Source organism: Dioscorea cayenensis, chromosome 7, assembly GCF_009730915.1.
Source record: "Dioscorea cayenensis subsp. rotundata cultivar TDr96_F1 chromosome 7, TDr96_F1_v2_PseudoChromosome.rev07_lg8_w22 25.fasta, whole genome shotgun sequence".
Taxonomy (NCBI): Eukaryota; Viridiplantae; Streptophyta; class Magnoliopsida; order Dioscoreales; family Dioscoreaceae; genus Dioscorea; species Dioscorea cayenensis.
In genome coordinates this window covers 29,393,346-29,418,052 of record NC_052477.1, presented here as the reverse complement: position 1 = coordinate 29,418,052, position 24,707 = coordinate 29,393,346, and the positions used below count along the sequence as shown (strand labels likewise).

The 24,707-nt window shown below is 35.5% G+C and overlaps 2 protein-coding genes across 5 annotated transcripts in view; both read left to right on the top strand.

Moving 5' to 3' along the window:
• Window positions 1-24,707, top strand: part of LOC120264769 (protein NRT1/ PTR FAMILY 2.6-like) — an 81,862-nt gene that overhangs the window by 27,510 nt on the left and 29,645 nt on the right. The gene's annotated exons all lie outside the window — the stretch shown is intronic.
• LOC120264771 (protein NRT1/ PTR FAMILY 2.6-like) lies at window positions 18,029-21,248 on the top strand. 4 transcript variants are annotated; one of them, XM_039272599.1, is made up of 5 exons: window positions 18,029-18,194; window positions 18,332-18,549; window positions 19,264-19,489; window positions 19,607-19,775; window positions 20,319-21,248. In XM_039272599.1, the coding sequence occupies exons 1-5, from the start codon at window positions 18,086-18,088 to the stop codon at window positions 21,148-21,150; spliced, it is 1,554 nt and encodes a 517-aa protein (XP_039128533.1). In that variant the 5' UTR covers window positions 18,029-18,085; the 3' UTR covers window positions 21,151-21,248. The 4 variants fall into 4 exon arrangements, with proteins under 4 accessions (XP_039128533.1, XP_039128532.1, XP_039128535.1 ...); XM_039272598.1 differs by having other exon boundaries at window positions 19,264-19,775; XM_039272600.1 differs by having other exon boundaries at window positions 18,071-18,194; window positions 18,295-18,549; window positions 19,264-19,775.

The following is a 24,707-nucleotide window of genomic DNA, read 5'->3' as shown; positions in this document are numbered from 1 at the left end:
TGAATATGTTCCATCTTTACTTCCTGCAGTCTATTGAGAAGGATATTTATGCGTTGAATCGTGGGTTTTATCCTCCAGGTCAGAATTTGTTGATCGTTCTCAATGATTTCTATAAGATTTTGGCAATCAACCAGAATTCTTCCAATCTTGATGCTCTTATCTCGACACACCTCCAGAGCTATGCACAAGCAATCAGCTTCAGCATGTAGACTTGAATAACACATCCCAGCATTAATTCCTGCCAAAATTACAAACTTCTTATCAATAACAACAACAAAGCCCATGCCACTAACCTCTGAATCATTGTTAAAGGATTCATCACACATTAAAGTGATGTTAGGAGAGATAGGATCATGTAAAGAGTACTCCCTGATGTTATGAAATGGCTTCCTTGAATATTCGATTGCTTCTCTGATCGCATTTAATTTGTTGTAATTCTAACAAAATCTGGATTTATGTTGTGAAAACTGAGCTTGCATCTGGAATTCCAGATGCCCATGCGCAAGTTGCCATGGCAACTTTCAAGATATTATCATCTATCTGAGCTTGAAATTTCAGCAATAACCAAGGGTTTTGAGGAAGAAGAGCGGGGCGAACCCACTAGAGACCCCAGGGGCGTGCACAAGCCTCGGTGGAACAAGTGAGGACGGGGCCGCGCTCACGTGGGCGCTGGAACCACCCGTACACAACCACTATTCACAACTCCCAAAAATGTGCCCTCAGCCGAGAATCGAACTCTCACCACTCGGTGAGAGCTCTATCGGCGACCCATGTACCAATAGATCCGAAGGTCGTTGGCCAATAACCAAGGGTTTTGATCAAGGGTTTTGTTTCAAGTTCGAGGAAGTTCAGATATCTCAAGGTTGTGAAAGTAATGGATGGTGGAGATTAAATAATCTGTTAGATGTGCTTTAGTTGAAGGCATTCTAAGATTAAGCGGTTGGGTGCACCAAATGCTGACACGTTAGAGCATGACTCAGCTCAATGTTTGTTTAAAGTGTTTGTTTGTTGATTACTGTTTATCTTTTCTGAATGTTTTTCTTTGGTTACTAGAATGAGAGCTTGTTCCTTGTAATTTGTTTGAATTTTCATGTCTTTTATATGGAGAATTAGAAGGAGTTTTCTATAACAAAGTTGTTCATCTCTTATAAATTCTTGATCTAATAGTGGTATCAAAGTTGATGATTTGGGTGAAGAGTTGCTGATTTGAACCTTTACCGTTGTATGGTATAGTTCAGTGAAAGATTGTGGAGGTTTCATTGATGGCCAAAAATGTTTTCAATTATGTGAATAAACAGAATGCTTTTTGGGTTGATATGCTCTATCTTAAATGTGGGTCCTTTAATCCCTGGATAGATGATATCAGTGCCAATTGTTCTTGGTTTTTTCGTGGTTTATGCCGAACTGCTAGGACTATCAAACATAATTTCTAGCTTCTAAATGTCAATCCTTTGAAGACTTCTTTCCTTTTAGACCCATGGTACTTTGAGATTTTGCTTGCTTTTAAACCTACCTATCTCAAAATGGAGGCAAACATTGATAACTTTCAAATTTCTGATTTTCTTGTGGATTCTCATTGGAACATTCATGCTTTTCATAATGTATTTGGTTGTCATTTAAATTCTGATACTCTCAGTCTTGGGAAAATAAGTTTTGATTCTGATAACTCTTTGGTGTGGCTTCCCAATTCCAAGAAACTCAAACTTTCTTCCCTAATTTACACTCATCTTACCAAATCTTCTGTACAGTAGGGCCATTGGGATGGTTGGGGTAACATTTGGAGGCTTCGTGTGGCCCCTAGAACTAAACATTTTATCTGGCTTTTGTTTCATAATGGGGTCAAAACATATGACTATCTTTATCATCTTAGACTGGGTCCTTGTTATGCCAAACACAGCAATAATATGAAGAAAAACAAAAGAAAATAGTAGCACACGGAGATTTACGTGATTCGGTCTATATGACCTACGTCCACGGGCAGGGAGATAGAGATTTTTTATTCTTCTCTTTCGAGGAAAAAACTCATACCGATGATACAGATAAAAACCCTATATATATCCAAATTAAAATAAAATAATATAACCCACAATGGATCAGTCTGTTGGGCAGGCCCAAGCCAAAAGCCCACCACAGATTTTCATTGAAATCTCTAATTTAGGGTTAACTCCATAAATTAGAGCTAAATTAGGGTCGAGTCATAATTTGGATAGGGTTACAATCACAATCAATTTCAAATTCAAGGCATCTCAACAGTCCTCAAACTAATTTTGCATTTTGCAGCTTGGTGTATGAAAATATTGAACATCTCTTACATCTTTGTCCTAAAGCTCTGCTTATTTGGTCTTATGTCAAGTTACTTACTGGTAAATCCTTTTCTTTCGAGGATGGCTTTACTTCTGGGAATTGGCTTAGTCCCTTTGTGGCTAGTATGGATATCTTTACTCAGTCTGATATTGCTATGACTGCTTGGTATATATGGAAGGCGAGATGCAACAAGGTTTTTAGAAATGAAAATCTGGATTGTTGGTTGTTGGCTTCTAAGGCTGTTGCTCATACAATAGAATATTTCTATACATCTGTTTCTAAACAAGGGAGGAATCATATTTTGAATAACTTTACTGCTCTTGATAGTCCATTTCTTGTCATCTCAGCTGTTTGGTACAGAGAAGTTTCTTGTTCTGGGGCTGGTTTCTATATATGTGATTATAATGCTAAAATCTCTATTGCAGGCTGCTTTAGTTCTAAAGCTGATTCTTTATTTGAAGCAAAGGTTGTGGCATTGAAAATTATTCTTCACTATCTTCATTATAACAATTTGAAGCCCAGGCAAGTGTTCATCACCCATGAGGAGTTAGCAAAAATCATTAAGCAAGGGGTACATCTTCAATGCTGGAGAACCACCACTTTGATGGAGAATATAGGAGACATGTTGAGGAATCTAGGAGATATTAAGCTGCATACCATTCCAAAAAGCTGGGCCAAATTAGCTTCTTTTGGATTAGCAGTCCATGGCTGTAACTTGCATGACTTGACTTTATTTCATCAAGGCCGCGAGCTACCAAGATGGATTATGAAGTTGTTTCAAATGATGGGACTTATCTTCTAATTGCTTCTAGCCATATTTTGTTTGGTTAGATTCTTTTTTTATTTGTTTTTTAGTTTTTCTTAGATCCTTGTTCTAGTTTTCCGATTGTTTAAGCTTTGTTGCTGTACACTCTTTCTAGTTCTTTGCTAATAAAAAGCTTTTGAGCTCCTTTTAATAAAAATAAATAAAAAAAGGGTAGTTACTGATGTTGTTGTTGTTGTTGTGAAAGGATGCTATTGTGGTACTTGTAGGTTGAAGGTGTGAAGGTATTGGTGTTGAAGAAGCAAGTGTGTGAAAAATTGTGTAGGGTGTTGCTAGTTGTTGTGAGGTTGAATTGGTGCTTTGACTAGAAGTGTTGTGAATTCTGTTAAGAGAAAGAGCAAATGGCCTCAAGCTCCTCTTCTACACCTGAGGTCTCTCACTCATTGCTACCAGTATTCAAAGGTGAAGGTTATGAACATTGGAGTTATAGGATGAGAACATTTTTTAGATCACAAGGTTTATGGAAGATTGTTGAAGAACACATAAGCAAAGAAGATGCAAAGGAAAAGGAGTTGGAGAATGATGCCAAAGCCTTGTTCTTGTTGCAAAAAGCTGTTGATGAGACTATTCTTCACAGTATAGTGAGGTTAGACACAACTAAGGAAGCTTAGGACCACATAAAAAATGAAAATTAAGGCACATCCATAATGGTTTCAGTGAGACAACAAACCTTGAGGTAAAATTTTGATTTATTACAGATGGAGCAGGAAACAATATATTACTAGAGTTTTGGCAGTTGTGAATCAAATTAGAGGAGTGGGTGGTGAATTGAAAGATACAGAAGTTGTGATGAAAGTCATGAGAACTTTATCCTCATGATTTGTGCATGCTATGACTTCAATTGAAGAAGCACGAGATATGTCTCAAATATCTCTAGATGAATTGATTGGATCATTACAAGCTCATGAAGCCAGATTTAATCAGTATTATGAGAAACATGAAGATAGAACTTTTGCGATTCAAGGAGATTCAAGAGGTGGCAGAAATGTTATGAGAGGAAGAGGAAGAAATTTTAGAGGTAGAGGGAGATTTGGAGACAGTCCTAGAGGTGGTGATCAGAGACAAGCTGTACAGAGGCAACAATATATAATTGATGGTGGCAGAATTGGTCTAAGGCCATTTGGGAGGTTTAGTAGAGGACTAAGACAATTTGGTTAGAAATTTGGTAGAGGAGGTTGATGAGTGTATAATGTTCATATATTTCATGTCTATTTGTACACTTATTTGGCATGTATTAGAACCATTATGTGGAAATTGATGCTAAATATCATGTGTTTTGTATTAACAGGCTTAGGGAAGTTCTTAAAGATGAGGGAGAGCCAAAGGAAGTATTCTAGTCTCAAAATGATGAGTTTGGAGCTCTCTCGGCATCATTGTACTAAGGACAAGGCAAATGGGATAGCTTAAGGGCAGCTTACAGTCAACCTTACGGCCGTAAGTCTATTCCAGAAGACCTTGAGGGCATGTTTATGCCCGTAAAGAGAATTTAGAGCTAAGTCAAAGTACCTTACGGGCAAGGCTTACGCCTATAAGGATACCCGTAAGGACCATCTAAAGGAGCTTACGACCGTAGTGTATGCCCATAAGGGCAGTCACAAGAAGCAGAACAACGAAGCTTATGGTCCAGCGCTTTCGCCGTAATCTGGACCGTAACAAAATCAAAAGCCCTTGCGAATAAGGCTTACGACCGTAAGTGTTCCCGTAAGATTTACGACAATCTTTTTCAGCTCCCTTACGGCCTAGTCCTTACACCCGTAAGCAGCCCATAAACAGTCGGGTATAAATAAGACTTATGAGGATTTCTAGGGCATTCTCTATTCTATCTTTTTATTCCTTTGGGGTGATTCTTGGAGGCAGGATTGAGGAAGAAAATGACCAAATCTCCAGCACCTTAGGTAAAATTTGGAGAGGGATTTAGCCCGTCATTCAAGGGGATTATAGGTCGTAACCGTTGAGCTCATCTTGGCGGTGTGTATGGAAGCTACCTCGACGACTCTCCATCCTAAGGATTAACAAGGGGGTTTTCATAGATTTTATATACACTCCTATTCTTTGTATATTGAATGCTAGCCGTCCTATTCTTTATGTCTTGAATGCTAGCCGTCCATTAATGGAAGGTTAACTTGTAGATGTTTGAGCGTAGTTGATCTCTATAGTTTATTTTTATGACTTTGTGTCACGCCCCGAACCCGGCTCACCAGACCTGGTATGCTAACAAACAGCCGCACACCTACAAGACCGAGACCCATTAGGTGTGCAAGGCCTCAAAACCCGATTCTCAAGCAATGATCTATTAAGCTCTTGATCTGAAAAAAAAATTAAACAACAGATTATGAGCTTGACAGCCCAGTAAGCACCCACTAAAAAAATTATAGGGATCATTTACAAAAATCATAAATTATCAAAATCAAAAATCAAAAATCAAATTTATTTCATATAAACACAGATGTTAAAACCAAGCATATAGGTCCCAAAATAACTATTGCCAAAACAAAATAACAAAACTCATATATTTACCCTTGGTGACCCGAGCCAGAATTATCAGAACTCATATTTTTACCCTCAGTGACTCGAGCCAGATTTAGCAGAGGTTGATATTCTTCACCGACGGAAAGCGGTGGAAAACTATAATTTCTATATCAGAATACATGTCGACATGGTCAGTGTTTAACCCCCAGTGACGGGGTTATTGCAAAGTTAGTTTGGGAACTACGAGTACTGTGTCAAAATATTTCATGTTCACGAAACAATAAATTGTCAAAATTCATATTGGCAAAATGCAAGTAATTTGCAGTCGCGTGATCCCATTTTATCATATCAAAATAAACCAGTTATTTTAATCCAACCATGAACAGATAATTTAAAAAAATATTAATAATAATTAATCAAAAATTAACTAAAAGATATCTGAAATTCACAATTGAAGTAATACATACTTAGATAAGCTGTCTAAAACTTTAGAAATTAAATAATCTGAATTTAAATAGATGTTCAAACCTTTCAGATAATTCTAATCCAAAATAAAATATCACTAACTAGAAATTTCAAATAATTTAAAGTAATTCCGAAAATAATAATAAATAAATAATTCAAACATAAATCAAAATAATCAGTATTTTTTCTCAAAAATCCCAAAAGTTCACAAAACTAGAACTTTCAAGTATATACATATAATAGGATTTATATGTGGGATACTTACCTAATTAACAACCAAAAATACTCCCAAACCTTACACCTTTGGCATGCCCTATATTTGGGAAGAGATCCTATTAGCTTTCAAATAACAAATCGACGCTAACAAGCAATAGTATTAAAAAAAGATTTTTAGAAGGGTACAAATGCAAATAGTTCAAACTATTATTCTACACTCCCAAATATTGATTATTGCGAGGGTACAATAACAATTACCTACACTAACAGCCATATTAATAATTCCAACATGATCAATGAGTACTAAAACCATCATAACTTCACATACACTTTTACAAATCACAAATTTCAAAATTCTAGGAAAAATAGACACCTAACACTATGACATATCCGAAATTCACACAAATTAGAGTACTACACAATTTATAACATTCAATTGAATATCCAATTATTTCTGCAGGATTGTAATTCAGACGTATCCCTTTCAAATATGAATATCTCTCAATATAAATTTTCAAAAGCAATAATATTTTACGTGAAATTAGATAACTCAGTAGTGCATCACTTTCGTATTTTATGCTATACCAGATACAACATCTAAGACCATGAGAAACACCAAACCAATTTCAAATTCTGTACAGTAATATCATTGGGCACAACTACACTAATAATGCTATAACTTTTAAACGACTCATCCAAAGAATATAAATTTTTACAGGTATTTATAAAACATAAAACTATATAACTTTATTATATTAATCTTCTCCAAATTCCATGTAAAAGACAATCTAATTGTCTAAGAAATCTTTATGTTTTTGCAGAAAATTATTGAGCACACCTATAGAAATCTGATCATATCTCACAATTTACATCGTTAAAAATTCTGAAATTTTGCAGAGTCAAATATAAAATAGTCCTCTATAATTTTATTATATAAATATTAATCTAAATCAGAACTAACAACTATAAAATTAATCAAAACCAGATCAAGGGCTGAACAGAAATCCTGTCCGAGTCACCTGCGTCTAAAAATTTATCTTTTACATAATACTACTCCAAAAATTCTGAAATTTGTCAACAAGCTAAACAAGACCTCGATCTACAATTTTTGTATTCTGATCCCTTCCAATTTCTATCTCCAAATCCTCCAAATTAATTAGGGATCTCTACTATGCTAACAGGAAATTTCTGAATTTTATCCTCAAATTAAAATCACATCAATTCTCACCAAATCCTAACCATAACTAGTAACATGTCACAAACAAGTATAAGAAATATCAAAAACAAAAATAACTCAGAACATTACCTCAAAAATAATACTGAAACGAAATCTGTGATGACGACACCCTTCTCCTATCCTCGCCACCGACACCACCCGCAAATAGGGAGAGGAAGAGATGAGGCAAGTCTCTCTCTCCCCTTTTTTTTTAACGGTGATCTAAAACCGAAGAAGGTGAAGAGTCGGCTAGGGTTTCAAAAGTAAAAAAAATGAGGTGAAGAGATGGCTAGGGTTTTGAAACTAAAAAACAAAAACCAACGGCTAGGATTAAAAGTATAACCAACGGCTAGGATTAAAAATAAAAGCAATGGCTAGGATTTGATTAAGGGGTGGGGCTCACACTTTGGTTGTTGGATCTTTGATGCATTAATTGATTTCATAGTTGCAATCATATCTATTTAAATTTAATTGCGTGTTTGAATGCTTGGTTGCTAACGAGGCAAAAGCCCTAACTATCATGTTTGATGTGCTACGTGACGAGTAGAAATACCCACCTAGCATAGGCATGCCATAATTAGAGGGAATTGTGAGTAAACCTGAGTATAGGGTACTTTGGAGACTCCGTCTTTCTCAATTCTCCCAAGTGAGTTATTGATAATCTCCGTGCTCTTTGTATTCGGATTAGGGGTAATCTCTCTCTCTCTCTTTGGGGAAGATTATCTATTTAAGAGATTGTCATTAGCTCATAGTGAGGTTTCATAGAGTGTTAATGCGATTATGTGGATGTTTGTACCAGCTCTACATCTATTCGGTTACTCTTCACTTGAGAAATCAGAGTTTAGTATAATTTTAAAAATCTCTTGGTTCAAATAAGATTGCATATTTAGAACCATTGTCCTGTACTTAATAACCCTAGAGGGATACTATGCCCGGACATCGCTTTCTTCCTTGATTTTCCTCCTATTATTTCCCGTATTTTCTTGTTTATCTTTTAATCTTGTTCGTACACAAAAACTTCACTATTCAAGCTATTTTTTGGATTTATAGTTATTATTAGAACTCACTTTCTTCCCTATGGACCAACACTCTGCATTTACCAACACTCTGCACTTACGTCCCTATTAGAGGTTTGCAAAATATACAGTGTTTCAAATGTAAAAAGTTTGGCCATTATCAATCACATTTTTGTGTCTCACAAGGCAGAAATTCAGATGAGGGATCAAGCTTATCCAATAATCCAAGTTCTAGTGAGTATGGGAGTTTATTTATGGTGCATAATGGAGAAGAAATTGATAATTCTTCTATATGGATGTTGGGCAGTGGTACCTCTAATCACATGACTGGTAGAAGAGACTTGTTTCATAATTTGGATAAAACTTTGAGACACAAAGTCAGATTGGGGGATAATAAAGAGGTTGATGTCTAGGTAAAGGTTCAGTGGTAATTACAGTATGTGGAGATGCAAAATTGATTCATGATGTTCAATCTATACCTTCTCTTGCACATAATTTGCTCAGTGTAGGTCAATTGAGTGAGGGAGGTTATGATGTGCATTTCAGTAAAGCTGGTTGTGTTATTCAAGCAGCAGATACTGGTAGAGTTTTGGTGAATGTTCAAAGAAGCAGGAATAGTTTGTTCCCAGTTGAGTTCTCTAGTGATGATCAAGTTAATTTGGCAGTGAATGATGAAGATTTGGCAGTATTATATCACAGGAGGTATAGATATTTGAATTTAAAAGGCATGGTTTTCAAATGGTTTATCTATTAAACTTTTACACAATTGTGTTAGAAGCCAACTGCACAATTTCATACGTTTTTAGTATTTATTTATTATTTAATTATTTCTTTATTTATTCGTTATTTTGAGAATACTCTTTAGTTTCTCAAAAGTGGGTTCTTGTAAAAATTATTGTTATGCATAAGTTAGTATCCAATTATAACTATGTTCTAACCCAGTCAATAAAGATCAATATTGATCATGTCGACATGATCTCTGTAACTGAGACTATAGTTTTGTCCCGCGCCGTCGGTGAAATAATAGCGGTTCTAAATTTTTGACTCTGGCCACCGAGATAAAATAAATAATGTATGTTATTTCGAACTCAGGTTATCGAGGTAAAATAAATGGTTTATGATATTTTGACTCGGGTGTCACCGAGGTAAAACAAATGGCCATAGTAAATTTGAGACACTTAAATGATTGGAAAACCACTTTTCTTTGTTTTCAGTATTTTGTCAAATGTTTATGGATCCCCGTATTTGGATTTTCTTGATGTTTTGGACTTGAGATTCAATTTCTAGACATATATGTATCTGGTTTAGGTTTTTGCAACATGATGTTACTTTAAATCTTTGAAGTCTGTTAATTTGTATTTTAGTTTGTAGTGGATTACTTGTTGGGCTTTTTGAAGCTCATCAAGTTGTTGATTATTTCTTTCAGATCAGGAGTAAGGTTATGCAAGGGTCAGCTTAGCCGAGTCATCGGGTAGCACATGTTCCTTTTTGGTTGGTGGGTTCTTTTAGCAGTTGTTGTTGTAGTTTGTCTTTGAATTAGACCCTAGCTTATTTTAAAACTCTAAACTCCTAGATGTAAAGACTTGGTGTTTTTGCTATTTGTTTGTTTCGTAATTTGTGTTTTCTACTTTGTTTAGGTGTTGAGGCCTTGCATGCCCACTAGGTCTTAACCAAGTAGGTTCACGGCCGTTTGCCCGCATTCGGGGTTTGCCACATCGGGTTCGAGGCATGAAAATTTCAAAGTAAACAAGGAAGAAAGAGCTCACTTGACATCAAGAATAAGAGAATAGGCCAAACAAGACCCTTTATGGCTGTAAGCCTCATCTAGAGTACCTTGCGGGCAACTTTATACCCATAAGCAGAAACACAAATGGCAAACCTTAGGGCTTATAGGCATGACTTACACCTGTAAGCAGGGGCATAAGGTTTATCCAGAGGAGTTTACTAGTAGGACATACGCTGATAAAGGAGGTTACAAGTACTATCTAGAGAAGCATACGGTCCATCACTTACGACCATAAGCTGCATCATAACACCAAGACTGGAAACCTTTTCGCAGAGCTTATTGGCATAAGATGTTCCTAAGGTACATGACCCATCATCTCCAGCTCCTTCTAGCTTGTTCTTATGTCCGTAAGTCCGTAACTAACCCGTAAGGGGTTATGTATAAAAGATTTTACTAAAGATTTTGGGGGAGGCTTTTGGCGGTCGAGCAAAAGAAGGAGTAGAGAAAGAATCCAAGGTTTTTCTCAGGCAATCCAATGATTTAGAGGGCTTCATCCATGGTCTATGGCATTATAGTAGCCATCGAGGCGAGTTCTCAGTGGCATTTGTGAAAGATTTGTGGAAGATTCACTGGCATTTCGAAGAAACGAAGTTTAGATGGAATTTTAATGCTTTCATTTGCTTTCTTCATATTGATTATATTGTATAATTGTTCTTCCCTAATGGAGAACTAAACTTCATGGTGTTAATTTGGGCATGGATCGAACCTGGAGTTTAATTTTTGATGACAATGATTGTAGACTTTGAAGCTTGTATCGATTGATTTATTACAATACTTTATTTCAGAATTCAATTGTGCCTTTTTTCTTGTCTTGAACTTTATTGTAGAGAAATCCAAGAGTTTTGTGATTGATATACTTGTGTGAAAAATCGAGAGATCCACTTAGTATAGACATACCACAATTGAAGAGAACCACAAGTAGTCTGCCTAAAAATTAAGTACTTCAAGATTGAGATTTCTCTCCCCATGGTTCTTCTGAGGGAGTTAACATTAAGATTCCAATCATAGTGTAATTATTGAGAGTGAGTATGTATGAGGAAGAGATTTTAATCTTACTTTGTATGGGAATGGAATTAGGGTCAATGGCCTCTAGAGAGGAATTGTCTACTCACTAAGTTCGTGCCTTCTCTAGATATAGTTCATCAAGTGCAATGCAGTTATAGGGTAGTCTGTATCATCGTCGTATGGAACAAGTTATTGTTCACCTTGATAAAAAGGCAATATAATATAGAACTGTAACGGTTCAATTATATTGCAATATTTAGCACAACCTTATTTGAAATCTAATCTAACCCTAAGGGAAATCTATACACGAACACCCCTCTTCCATGCTAGACTTGCCGTGATTTTATTTCTACTTTAGTTTTTAGCTTCCGTTCTAAATTTGACATCTATGACTTTAGTTTAGGCTAATTGATGATTTGTGAATTAATACTAATACTCCATAGTATTAGTATTCCAATGCATGAACACCCCTCTTCCATGCTAGACTTGCTGTGATTTTATTTCTACTTTAGTTTTTAGCTTCCATTCTAAATTTTACATCTATGATTTTAGTTTAGGCTAATTGATGAGTTGTGAATTAATACTAATACTCCATAGTGCCCCGTGAATCGATAACCCTGCTTTTAGTACACTATATTACTTGATCGATCAACATGTGTACTTGCGTTTCATAAGTGACATTAGTCCCTATTAAAAAGCCAGCCTAAATTCTTCACAAAAATCTCAAGAGACTGCATCATACACCTTTTGGAGGTCCACTTTTAGAGCACAACATCCATCCTTAATTTTATGATAGCCTTTTATTAGTTCATGTGCAAGGAGCACATTATGACAAATCTCTCTCTGGGATAAAAGCATATTGGCTAGTGTCAATAATCCCATCCAAAACGTCTCTGAGCCTGGTGGCTAGCACCTTGAATATGACCTTGTAGATAACATTGTAGCATGCAATTGGTCGATACTCATATAAAGACCTGGGGTTGGCTATTTAAGGAACAAGGATTATAGCCATAGAGTTAGCCTGTTTCAGTAGAAATCTTTTGTGAAAGAGTCCTTAATGGCTTGCACTACATTTAAGCCAACAATTTTCCAAGACTTCTTGAAGAAACTGCTATTATACCCATCAGGACTTGGGTTTTTCTTCCCTATAATACCCCACAAAGCATCAGTGATCTCCTAAACTGTGATTCTCTACATAGATTAGTATGAAAACCCCAGTCTTTAAAATCCTCTATTGCAACAACTTCATTCATAGAGTTTCTACCCACTCTATCCAAATAACTCATGATAGCATTGAAGTCGCCTAAACAAGCCAGGGCACATCAATTTCATAGCTTAAATCAAGAAGATCACTCTAAAGCTCCTAAAACAGTCATTTTCTGACTTAAAACCAGAGATATAACCTCTGATTGCTTCAGAGGGCCATTGAACCCTTTAATCTTCCATGAAAAAAAAATCATTTCCCAGCATCCTATTAAGGTTAGGCTTTCTACCCTTAACACCAACCACAACACTAGTAGTTTCTCTATTACTTTGCTGTGATACTCCCACAGAACCAAAAAGTTGAATCTCTGACTTTTCCATCACCCCCTGACCATCAGCCACAGAATTGAAATCCTTACTCCCTACAGAAATTTTCCCAAAAAATCACCAATAAACATAGATTTATGATTAACCTGGACTCTCCCAGTAAGGAAAGCAAGCATTCCTTGTGTCTTCCTAGACTTAGTTTGCATACCATCCTTAATAGCCAGCAAAGGCTCCACAGGAACATGTACATCTTTTGTCATCTTGGAATTAGAAGATACTCTGACAACCTCAGGATATATAGAATCCTCCTCAATGCCTTGCTTTCCCTAAACTTTATCCACTTTAATTTGCCATACTTTCTTAACAGGGACTTTATATTTGCAGTCCTACCCTAAATGCCCAAACCTTCTACACTAACAACAAAATTTGGACTTCCACTCATGCATAGACAACCCTCTGATGGAAGACTTGTCCATTTTCATCCTATAAAGCTATAGAATCAGGGATGTCTTTGGCATGAGTTGAGACACCATAGGTAACTACATGCTTTATCTCATCAAACATACTAGAACTGATAGGGATGCACGCAAGTGTACGTGCCGATCGCTTAATAAAGTGTGCTTGAAGTACAGAGTGTTGGTCCACAGAGAAGGAGGTGAATACTAGTAATAACTCTAAATCCGAAAATTAGCCTAATGAAGTACGTGAAGTGTGTGAAAACAAAACCAAAAGAAAACTAGAAAATATAGGGAAGGAGAGAATTTAAGGAAGAGAATGATGTTCAGGCATAGCATCCTTCTAGGGTTATGAAGCACATGACAATGGTTGTTTAAGCATGTAATTCTATTTGAACTAAAAGGTTTTTGGAAGCATACAAAACCCCAATTTCTTAGGCAAAGTGTAACTCAATCAGTGGACAGCTGATACAGACATCCACACAATTGCATTAACACTCTATGAAACCTTATTACGGGCTAATGAAAATCTCTTAAGTAGACAATCTCCCCCTAAAGAGAGATTGCCCTTAATCCGAATATAAAGTAGAAATATGATATCTCCTAAAATCTACTCCACATGATTATAAAGAGAACGGAGATTATCATCAACCCACTCGGAAGGATTGTGAAAGACAAAGTCTCCTAGATACCCTAACTAGAGGGCACCCACTATCCTCTTGAATTGCGGTAAGTCTATGCTAGGTGGGAATTTTTTCTCGTCACGTAGTAATACAAGATATAAGAGCTAGGGCTTTCGTCTTGATAGCAACCAAGCATCCATTCACACAATTAGACTCAAATAGATACGATTGCAAAGAAAAAATCAATTAAAGCATAAGAGATCCAACAACCAAAGTTACAAAATACAAACCCTAGAGTTCAACTATGCCCAAACATCTACAAATTAGCCTTCCATTAATGGAGGGCAAGGATTCAAGATACAAAGAATAAAGGTAAACATAGGATCCATAAAAACCCTCTTTTCAATCCCTAGGATGGAGAGTCTTTGAGGTAGGTTCCATGCGCGCCACCTAGATGAGGTTGATGGCTACAATCTCCAATTCCTTTGAATGCCAGGCCAAATCCCTCTCCAAATCTTGCCTACGATGCTGGATATTCGGCCCTTTTCTTCCTCAATCTCACCTCCAAGAATCGGCCTCAAAGAATAGAGAGATAGAATAGATTATGCTTTAGAAATCCTTTTAATTAGTTCTATTTATAACTGACTACTTATGGGCGTAAGGGCTAGGCCGTAAGGAAGCTGGGGAAGATTGTCGCGAGCCTTACGGGGCGACTTACGGTCGTAAGCCCCATTCGTAAGGTCTTCTGATTTCGTTACTTATGGCCGTAAATGCTGGACCGTAAGCCTTATTGTTCTACTTCTCATGACTGCCCTTACGGGCATATGCTGTGGTTGTAAGCTCCTCGACATGGTGTTTACGGGCATCCTTACGGGCGTAAGCTTTGCCCGTAAGGTCCTCTGACTTGGTTCCGAATCCTCCTTACCAACATAAGCATGCCTGCAAGGTCTTCTAGCATAGACTTACGGCCGTAAGGATGACCGTAAGCTTCCCGTAAGCCACCCAATTTGCCTTGTCCTTAATACAATGATGCCGAGAGAGCTCTAAACTTATCGATTTGGGCCTAGAATGCTTCCTTTGGCTCTCCCTCGTCTTGAAACACTGCCCTAAGCCTGTTAATGCAAAACACACGATATTTAGCATCGAATTCCACATCATGGTTATGATGCATACCACATGAGTGTACAAATAGACATGAAGTACATGAACAATGTACACTCATCAAGAACTTAATTCACCAACATTTATAGACAACCTTAGCTCTCAAAGATCATCAATGGCTTTCCCTCCTCCGTGCCATTCTCTCCTACTCCTTCTCTGGTTGCCTCACCAAGCTTCGATTCTGTTATATTAATATATTAAAATCTTTTATATATAAATATTATTTTTATTGCAAAATTAAAAGATCTTTGAGTCGATGAAAACATATCTTATGTAAATACAAATTAAAACTAAAATGGAATCCGATTCATTTAATAATTGAAAACCAAAAAGAAAGAACATAGACGTATAGAACATCACTAGCATGCAAGTATAGGTACACTAAAAAAAATGTATTGCTTAAAAGATCACCTTCTCAAAAGCACAAATTAAAATAGTCAAAATAAATCTTTATTCATTCTAAAATCACAATCAAATACGTGTCCCTTTCCAATTTAGCACAAAGAATAAGAAAGCAAGGATAAGACAATGGATTCAACCTATATCCATAGCTGAACTAGTATTACGTTTTCTTCACCAAAAAAAAATCTAGGATTTATGATACAGTACATAGACTAGAGCAAAAATGCAAAAACTACCGCAACCACATAGGAATGGGGTGGGGCGGGGATTCCCCGAAAAATTCCTCCCCGTTTAGCACGGCGGGGTGGGGGCGGGGAATGGTCTCCCCGCCCCACGGGGATCCCCGCCCTGCTCCCCGCAGGGCACGGGGAATCCCCGTGCCCCGCGGGGATTCCCCAAAAAAATATATTATATATTTTTAATATATTTATTAAAGATTATTTCAACATTAACATAATATTATATATATATAATCAATAAATATTTATTTGTTAATATTTTTAGTTATTATTATGGAACTCACAATTATTTCATACAACTTATTAACTATTTAAATTTATATATTTCATTAAAACATATATGGTATTTCTTTTAAATTTATATATTTTTAGTTATTATTATGTATTTCTTTATTTTTGAAGATTCTTGTTTATGGTCAACAATTCAAGCTATTTGTTCTACATTTGATAAAGCGGAGGATGAGAATGATGAGGTAAATATGATTTTTTATAAAATTTTATCTTTAATCTTGATATTATTTATAATGTTATTATATATTTACAATTTTTTTTATTATTGAAGGAGGAGTTATCATGTCAAGATGCTAGTGGTAGTGGAATTGGATTCTCAATATAAATGACTTGGAGAAAGAAGAAACAAATTGATGGAAGCATGAAATTATTGTGCTAGTTTTTGTATTATGAATTTTATTTAATGGATTTGTAATTTTTAATTTAGTTTTTAAACTTTTATGTTATTTGTACCTTAATGTTGTTGTTTCATCAAACATTATATTATGACTTGTTAGGAGAAATATTGTGTGAATTTTTATTTTATATATGATGTGTATGTTGTAAAAAAAAAACTTTGGTTGAGAATTTTTATTTTATTTCATCATATATTATATTTTTTTATTTTCAATTGTATATAACATCTTTAGCATATGTGTAACATAAATGCATTAGAAATATTATAGTTATTTATAGAAAAATTTTTTTATATTAATGTTTTTGGGCGGGAGGGGATCCCCATGGGAGAGTGTGAGGGAGGATTTTTTTCCCCAGGGGGAATTTCTAACGGGGAATCCCGCCCGTGGAGAGCGGGGATGGGGGACGGGATCCCATTCCCGCCTCGCCCGCCCACCCCATTGCTACAACCACACCCTCGGACTTTTGTAAGCAATGTGGCCAAGGTATCACCTAGGCAAACATCAAACTTCGGATACTCAACACACACACACACATATATATATAGATGCACATGCCCAAACAAGAGAATTACACTACCATGCACCATTTTTGCATGTAATAAAGACCACCATATTGGTATTGTCATCTAGAAATGGCAGTAATGCTCTACGAATGCTCAAGCTAATAACAAGGCTCCAAAACCCTGTTTAGTCTAATAATACCTAGGGATTTTAAAGAAAAAATCAAGAAAGATCTCAAGGGAAAATTTTAAACATCAATAATCAATTCTCAACCCTAAAAATCAATTCTATGAGTTCAAATAAGACTTTTGAAGTGGAAAGAAGTGAGTTTTTATATATTGGCTCACCCCCCCCACTTTAATAAAAAAAATACTGAAATGGATTTAGTTCAAAATCCACTTCAGTCAGAAGTAAGGAAAATATCACCTTCCCCACTTCAGCACAAATAAACGCCAAAAATAGGGGAAATCAGACCACTTGCCTCCCATTTCCCCGAAATGAATGGCCCCTGAGTTTTGATGTCCTGCTTTTTCCATTGATGTAGGTCTATAAATCACCAAAAACTAAAAAAACTTTGATGTCCAATAGTTGTTATAAATCCCCCTCCCCCTCTTTTTTAAAATTTATTTACATTTACGTTTTTTTGGTTATTTACATTTAAATTTTTTGGTCCCTAGAATTTGGTGTTAAGATCCACAGTTGCTTCTGTCCTACTTTGTTTTATTTATTTAAAATAAATAAATCACCAATTTACTAGAAATCAAGCAAACAACGGACAAGAATTCTATCCCACTTCTCAAGAGGTACAAGTTTGCTCGTTAATGTGTCCCGCATCAAATGCCCACTTGATGCCCTTTGCATGACGATTAGTATCTGATGCTCTTTGGATGATGATCGTTATAATCAGTCAAATCTCCAGTCAAGTTAAAAGCACCTGATGCTGTACGTACCCATGATCAATACTTGTCAGTAAAAACTTTCAACTGATCTTACTTCATTGTTCAGCATCTGATGCTATCTGATGATATCATGACCAATAATTTGGACTCAACCAATATCAAATTTAAGTTGATATATATATATAGAAGATCTATATATGACCAAGATTAATTTGTGTATTCAAACCAAAATTTAATATAAAAGAGCTTTGTGTGGGTAGGTAGGTAGGTGTGAACTAACGAAACAATGGCTGGCGAGGAACAAGATGTTCAAACACAACCACATGCTGCTCATGATCATGAATCACGCACACCTGCAAAACAAGGAGGTTGGATCACAATTCCCTTCATCCTAGGTACATTCATATATATATACCTTAGTTTATTTTCTCCATCTTTTTTCAATAATTAATTAATTAATTTGGATGCTTAAATGAAGCTTCTCTTAATCTTAAGGTGTGTTTTCAATTCTATATAACTTGGTTGGAAGTAGGGAATGCATTTGGTTTGGCCTTGGTCTTGAGTGGAGTCATGGGGAACTTCACTGTATATCTCGTAAAATGCTACAATTTCAAGAGAATGGACGCTGCTCTGCTAACAAACATCATGTACGGCACCTCCAGCTTTTTACCCCTCCTCGGCGCCATCCTCTCCGACTCTTTCTTTGGCTGCTTCCTTATCGTCGCATTCTCCACTGTGGCTTCTCTATGTGTAAATCACATAAACATTTGATTTTTTTCCCGTATTGAATATGTTGGAACATTTACAAAAATAATAAAGAGTACTTGTCAACGGTCTCTTTACCTATAGACATCAAGGTCCCCTGCACATAAATAAAGTCATAGATTTGCCTCCCTACTATAGCAGGGTGATTAGGACATGTTATTATAATTAAAAACCAGAACACATCCCTGACAATAGTGATTTACCCCAAATAATAATAATAATAATAATAATAATAATAATAATAATAGAGTCAATTCTAATAAGTTTCACCGTAAATGATCAATCACACACCATCGCATAATTATTTATTTATAATGTATTTATGTAAACCATATATGTTTACTCTAATATGTTCTTAATTTACCATTTGCTAGTTTACATTCATTGGGTATGTTACAAATAACTTAGGCCCAGTTTGAATTCAAAGTGATCTCCAAAGAACGGGGATCGTTCCACTTTTTGGTAAAAAAGAATGGGAATAAGTTCGTAGAGGGTTTGATCTCCTCACAACCTATTCCTCCATTCTCATTCTTATTCGGATTCTCACTCACATTCCACATTCTTATTCTGAGAACCTTTAACTGACTAATTTATAATATAATGTTAATCTAGCCAGCCCTGCATTTTCTGGAATTTATTCAATGCCAAATGTTCGATGACTAAACGAATTATTCTTTCTTTTTCTTAATGAAAATACAGTGTATCATCATTCTCACAATCACAGCCGGAATCAAAGCGTTAAGACCACCAAACACTTACACTCAGGCGACCAGTGGCCAACTAGCAGTCTTATACACCGGTATAGTCTTGTACACAATTGGGGCAGCTGGTACAAGGTTCAGCATGATGAAATTGGGAGTTGATCAGTTAAGCAATGTGGGTGACCAAGATGTGTTCTTTAACTGGTCCTTCATAGTTCTTTATGGTGCGGTAGCCATTGGAAGCACTGTTATTGTCTACGTTGAGTATAGCATTAGTTGGGAGCTTGGATTTGGGATATGTTTAACTGTGACTGCTCTGGCTGTGCTTTCTTTTCTTCTAGGAATTAAGTATTATCTTATATCAAGGCCGAAAAGGAATCCGTTTATGACGATGGCACGCGTTGTCATTGCTGGGGTTAGGAAAAGGAAGCTTGCATTGCCGGAGGAGGAGGCGGCCTATTACCGTGGGTTGTTCGAGAAAACTGATCAACCACCTTTTTCAAGTTTTAGGTATGTATGTGATTATCCCTAAACGTGAGTTTTACTTATTTCTAAGTAATAAATAACTAAATATGTAATAATAGAGTTAAAAGTTTAATAAGAGACAATGCAAGGTATCAGATTCTGAGATAAAGAAACCAGAATTATCACTTAGAACAAATTAAGAATAATTGCTTATTGTGATAAAGATGGGAATTTTTTTTTTCACTTTGCACGTTCTTAGAGATTTGATTTTAGATTCTTGTTTATACAAATACTAAATTTAGTATTTCTCCATACTCTTCTTATTTTAATAAATTTATGATTTATCCATTTTATTAAAAAAATACTAAAAGTAAGAGAACCGATGCTAATAGGTAAAAACTATTACCAATGAAATGGGAATTTTTAACTATAATCACCACTTTAATATTTTTTTTCTTATAAGATAAACTTTCTTTGATCGGTTAAGATCAAGATAAAATAATATAACATAAATTAGACCACTGATCTAAACTTTCTAACATAAATATTACTAAACAATTATCTTGAAAACATAATGCATGCATGCAGTTGCATGAACCGAGCTGCGTTGATTCAACAAGGGGACGTAGCCACAGACGGCAGCATAGCCCGTCCATGGAGCTTGTGCTCTATTGAAGATGTAAATGATCTGAAAACCCTGATCCGCATTGTCCCTCTCTGGACCTCCAACGTTTTCCTAAGCATCTCCATCGCCACCCAAGCCAGCCTCTCCGTCCTCCAAGCCTTAACCATGGACCGTTCCCTTGGCTCCCATTTCTCTGTCCCTGCCGGCTCCTTCTCCATCGCCACCTTGCTTGCCATTTGCCTAACGCTCTTCATTCTTGACCGTGGCATCTATCCTCTCTGCCACCATCTCACCTCCTATACTCCCACACCTCTCCAACGCGTCGGCATTGGCCAAGCTTTCAACATCGCCGCCATGGTTGCCTCCGTTCACATCGAGCACCGGCGTTCAATCATTGTTCATGAACACCAGGCTGAAAACCAACCTGACTGGATTGTGCCGATGTCGGCGTTCTGGCTTGTGCTGCCTTATGTGTTCATCGGCATCGGTGAAGCCTTTCATTTTCCTGGACAGATATCATTTTACTACCAGGAGTTCCCTAAATCTTTGAAAAGCACGGCCATTGGTATAGTTGCAGTGCTTATGTCCATTGGGTTTTATTTAAGCATGGCTGTGCTGGCGGTGGTCCGGCGAGCTACCAGTTGGCTTCCGGATAACTTGAACTCATCTAGACTAGGGAATGTTTATTGGATGCTGACGTTGGTGGCGAGTATCAACTTTTTTTACTTTATTTTATGTGCAAAGTTTTATAAGAAGCAGAGTGACGACAAGCATGTAGTTGGTGCTGTAAATTAGTTTCTTGTAGTAGAGCTTTGTATATTTATTATTTTCTTTTCTTTTATTGTGGTTATGTGAATTCATAAAAAATGTTGCAAAAGATATGGAATTTGTTCCATGACTTATTGCTTGAATGTGATATATATGACACTATTCGAGTAAATTTTTCATGTGGTCACTTTGTTATGGTCGATCGTAGTTTTTGAGTCGTTAGTGTTTCGATTTGTTTCTTTTTTTGTCATTAGATATTAATTTGTTTTCATCGATTAGTCACTTGGGATTTTCAGTAGATTTAGATGACGTGGCGGCGAAATGCCACGTCACTATTTTTAAGTGAAATTTGAGTCGGTACTCTCCAAATTTGGGATGAGAGAAAATATAAAAAAAAGAGTAACGTTTCATTTCCGGCTGCCACGCCATCTAAATTTGCTGAAAAAATCCCAGTGACTAACTCGAAAACAAATTAATATATAATGACAAAAAAAAAACAAATTGAAACAAATTGAAACAAAATGACCAAAATGGAAATCACCCATAACACAGTGACCACATGAAAATTTTACCCGACAATGTTCACACTTTACCTAGTATGTTTGAGCTATTGTGCAAATCTCAAGAATTTGAGCATGGCCTCGGCATGGGGTGCTTATGCCCGAGCTAATCTCAAGAGTTTGAGATTTGGGTGAGTATGACCTCCAAGCACAATGCACAGGCATGCTCTTAAGATGGACACAGTGTATATATGGTGTGCTTATGCGTGTCAATACAAATCTTAGGAATTGTGCTTTTGAAAGAGCACGGCTCTTAGCACAGCCCAAGCGTGGACGTACTTCGATCAATAAGTTGGAGATCTTAATTAAAAACCCTCATTACATTTTTGTATGATTTTTACGATTAATTGGCATGGATTAATGTAACATTTATACATACTATTAAATTATATGTATAAACTGCTCCGAGAGTGATTCAATGAATATTTTAATATTTTCATTTATATTAAATATGGTATTAATAATTGAAATTTTTAATTGCATAATAAGCATTGATTTTATCATGAGTATTAAATCGGTTTTATATTAAATATTTAATAGGATGTTCTAATGGAAACGGATGGTAATCTGATTTGAGAGGGGTTTTAAGGAAGATTTCAAATTTTTTTTTTTTTTTTGCATATATTTAAGGTGGCATTGATGTCATCTTGACCATTAAATCAGTGCTATATTAAATTATTCCTTTTTTTTTTAAGTTTTTGGTTTAAAAAATATTTAACAAAATTTATTTAGTATTATATTAAGTATTAAAAATGTAAATATATATATATATATATATATATATGAGACTACTAGATAATATTACTATATTAAATAAGATCTTCTAATAAAAACAGATAATAGTCTGATTGGTGAGGGTTTCAAGGAAGATTCTTTACACTCTATTTTAAAGAATTTTCCCTATTGCATTATGAACATATTAGATTTAATGGAATTGATTTCATCATGGGCATTAAATCAATTTTATATTGGTTTAATTACCATACGTGTCCCCTCAGAATGCGTACTTTTCCGCCTTTTTAGTCCTTATAATACTTTTTAGGTACATTTAAATCCTCATATTTCGATCAAATGCGACTTTCTAGTCACGAGATAGATGACGTTAACTTTGCCGCTTTCTTTTCTACCGACGTGACTTTTTTTATTACGAAATTGGGGGACTAAAAAGTCTCAAATCGATCAAATATGAGGACTTAATTGTACCTAACGGCGAATGTGACTTTTTTTATTACAAAATAGGGGGACGAAAAAGACCCAACTCGATCAAATATAAGGACTTAATTGTACCTAACAGCGAATATTTAAAACCATGCTAGCTCAAAAGAAACGGCGAAGATAACGCCATCTATGCCTCGGACTCGAGAGTCCCAACTCGATCAAATATGAGGAGTTAAATATACCTAAAAATATTACAAGGTCTAAAAAGGCAGAAAGTACACAATTACAAGGACCTGTATGGCAATTATACCTTTTATATCAAACATTTAATATCTACTCATGGAAATGGATGACCTTTGGAAATTGAAAATTTTTGCCAAATTTATTTGGAATTATTTGTTTAGAAAAGAATAAACAACATTTATTTAGTGTGCGTCCCAACCTATAATTAAATCCTAGCCGTTGATGTTATTTTTAATCCTAGACGTTGATTTTGCTTTTAGTTTCGAAACCCTAGCCACCTCTTCACCTCCTTCCAATTTAGATCGCCGTTTAGGAAAAGAGAAAGACTTAGCCTCATCTTTCTTCCTCTATTTGCGGGTGGTGTCAGCAGCGAGGACAGGAGAAGGGTCTCGTCATCCATGGTTAGTTCGCTTTTATTGTTGAGGTAAGCATTCTCTTCCTCGGATCTTTGACCAAATTGTAGAATTGTTATTGGAAGAATTTTGAGGAAAGTAAAATAAGAAACTTGTAGAGTTTAATGTTGGCTAAGTACCTGCAAAATTTCAAATTTTATACATCTATAGTATGTGAGATATAGCCTAATTAGTATAGCTAACTCGGATGGTATTTCTGTGCAGAACATGAAGATTTATGGGTATTTGTTTGATGATCATGGATATTGAATTGGGTGAGGTGAAAAATATGAAAGTTGTTTCTTATTAAGTTATCTGATTATCAATAAAATATCATTGATTTTATAGTTGTAGATTGACAGATATGCATGATTTAAAGAGATATGCCTAAATTATAAGTCTGTAGAAATAATAATAGATTCAATTGAATGTTATAATTTGAGTAGTTCTCTAAATATTGTGAATTTCGGATTTGTTATAGTCTTAGGTGTCTACATTTCTCATAATCTTGAAATTTATGATTTGGAAAAGTAAATGTAAAGTTATGAGGGATTTAGTACTCAATGGTCATTAAAATTGTTCATATGCCCATAGAGTGGATAATTGATATTGCACCCTCGCAATATCCATATTTGGGAGAGTAGTGTGATAGCTTGATTTTTGTATTTGTTCACTTCTGAAATCTTTATTACAATCCCATGATTATTGTAAAATTCATATTGTTGGTGTTACTTCCCAATGTTAGGGCATAATGGAGGAACTTGATTTGCCTTAGAATTCTGGTTGTTTTGGCGTTAATCAGGTAAGTAACACTGCATATAAATGTATATATATAATTTCTAATTATATATATACATTTATATTGTTGGTGATAGCTTGATTTTTGTATTTGTTCACTTCTGAAATCTTTATTACAATCCCATGATTATTGTAAAATTCATATTGTTGGTGTTACTTCCCAATTTTAGGGCATAATGGAGGAACTTGATTTGCCTTAGAATTCTGGTTGTTTTGGCGTTAATCAGGTAAGTAACACTGCATATAAATGTATATATATAATTTCTAATTATCAACAATTTTGAATTTATTTAAATTCTTTTAAAGTTTGCTTATATAATATTAAAACATTTGTTGGGCTTTGATACAGTTTTTGTTATTATTTGTTTCCCTGAAATATTAATTCTCACATTTTGATCATATTTGTTAATCTTTGAACTACTATGTTTGTAAA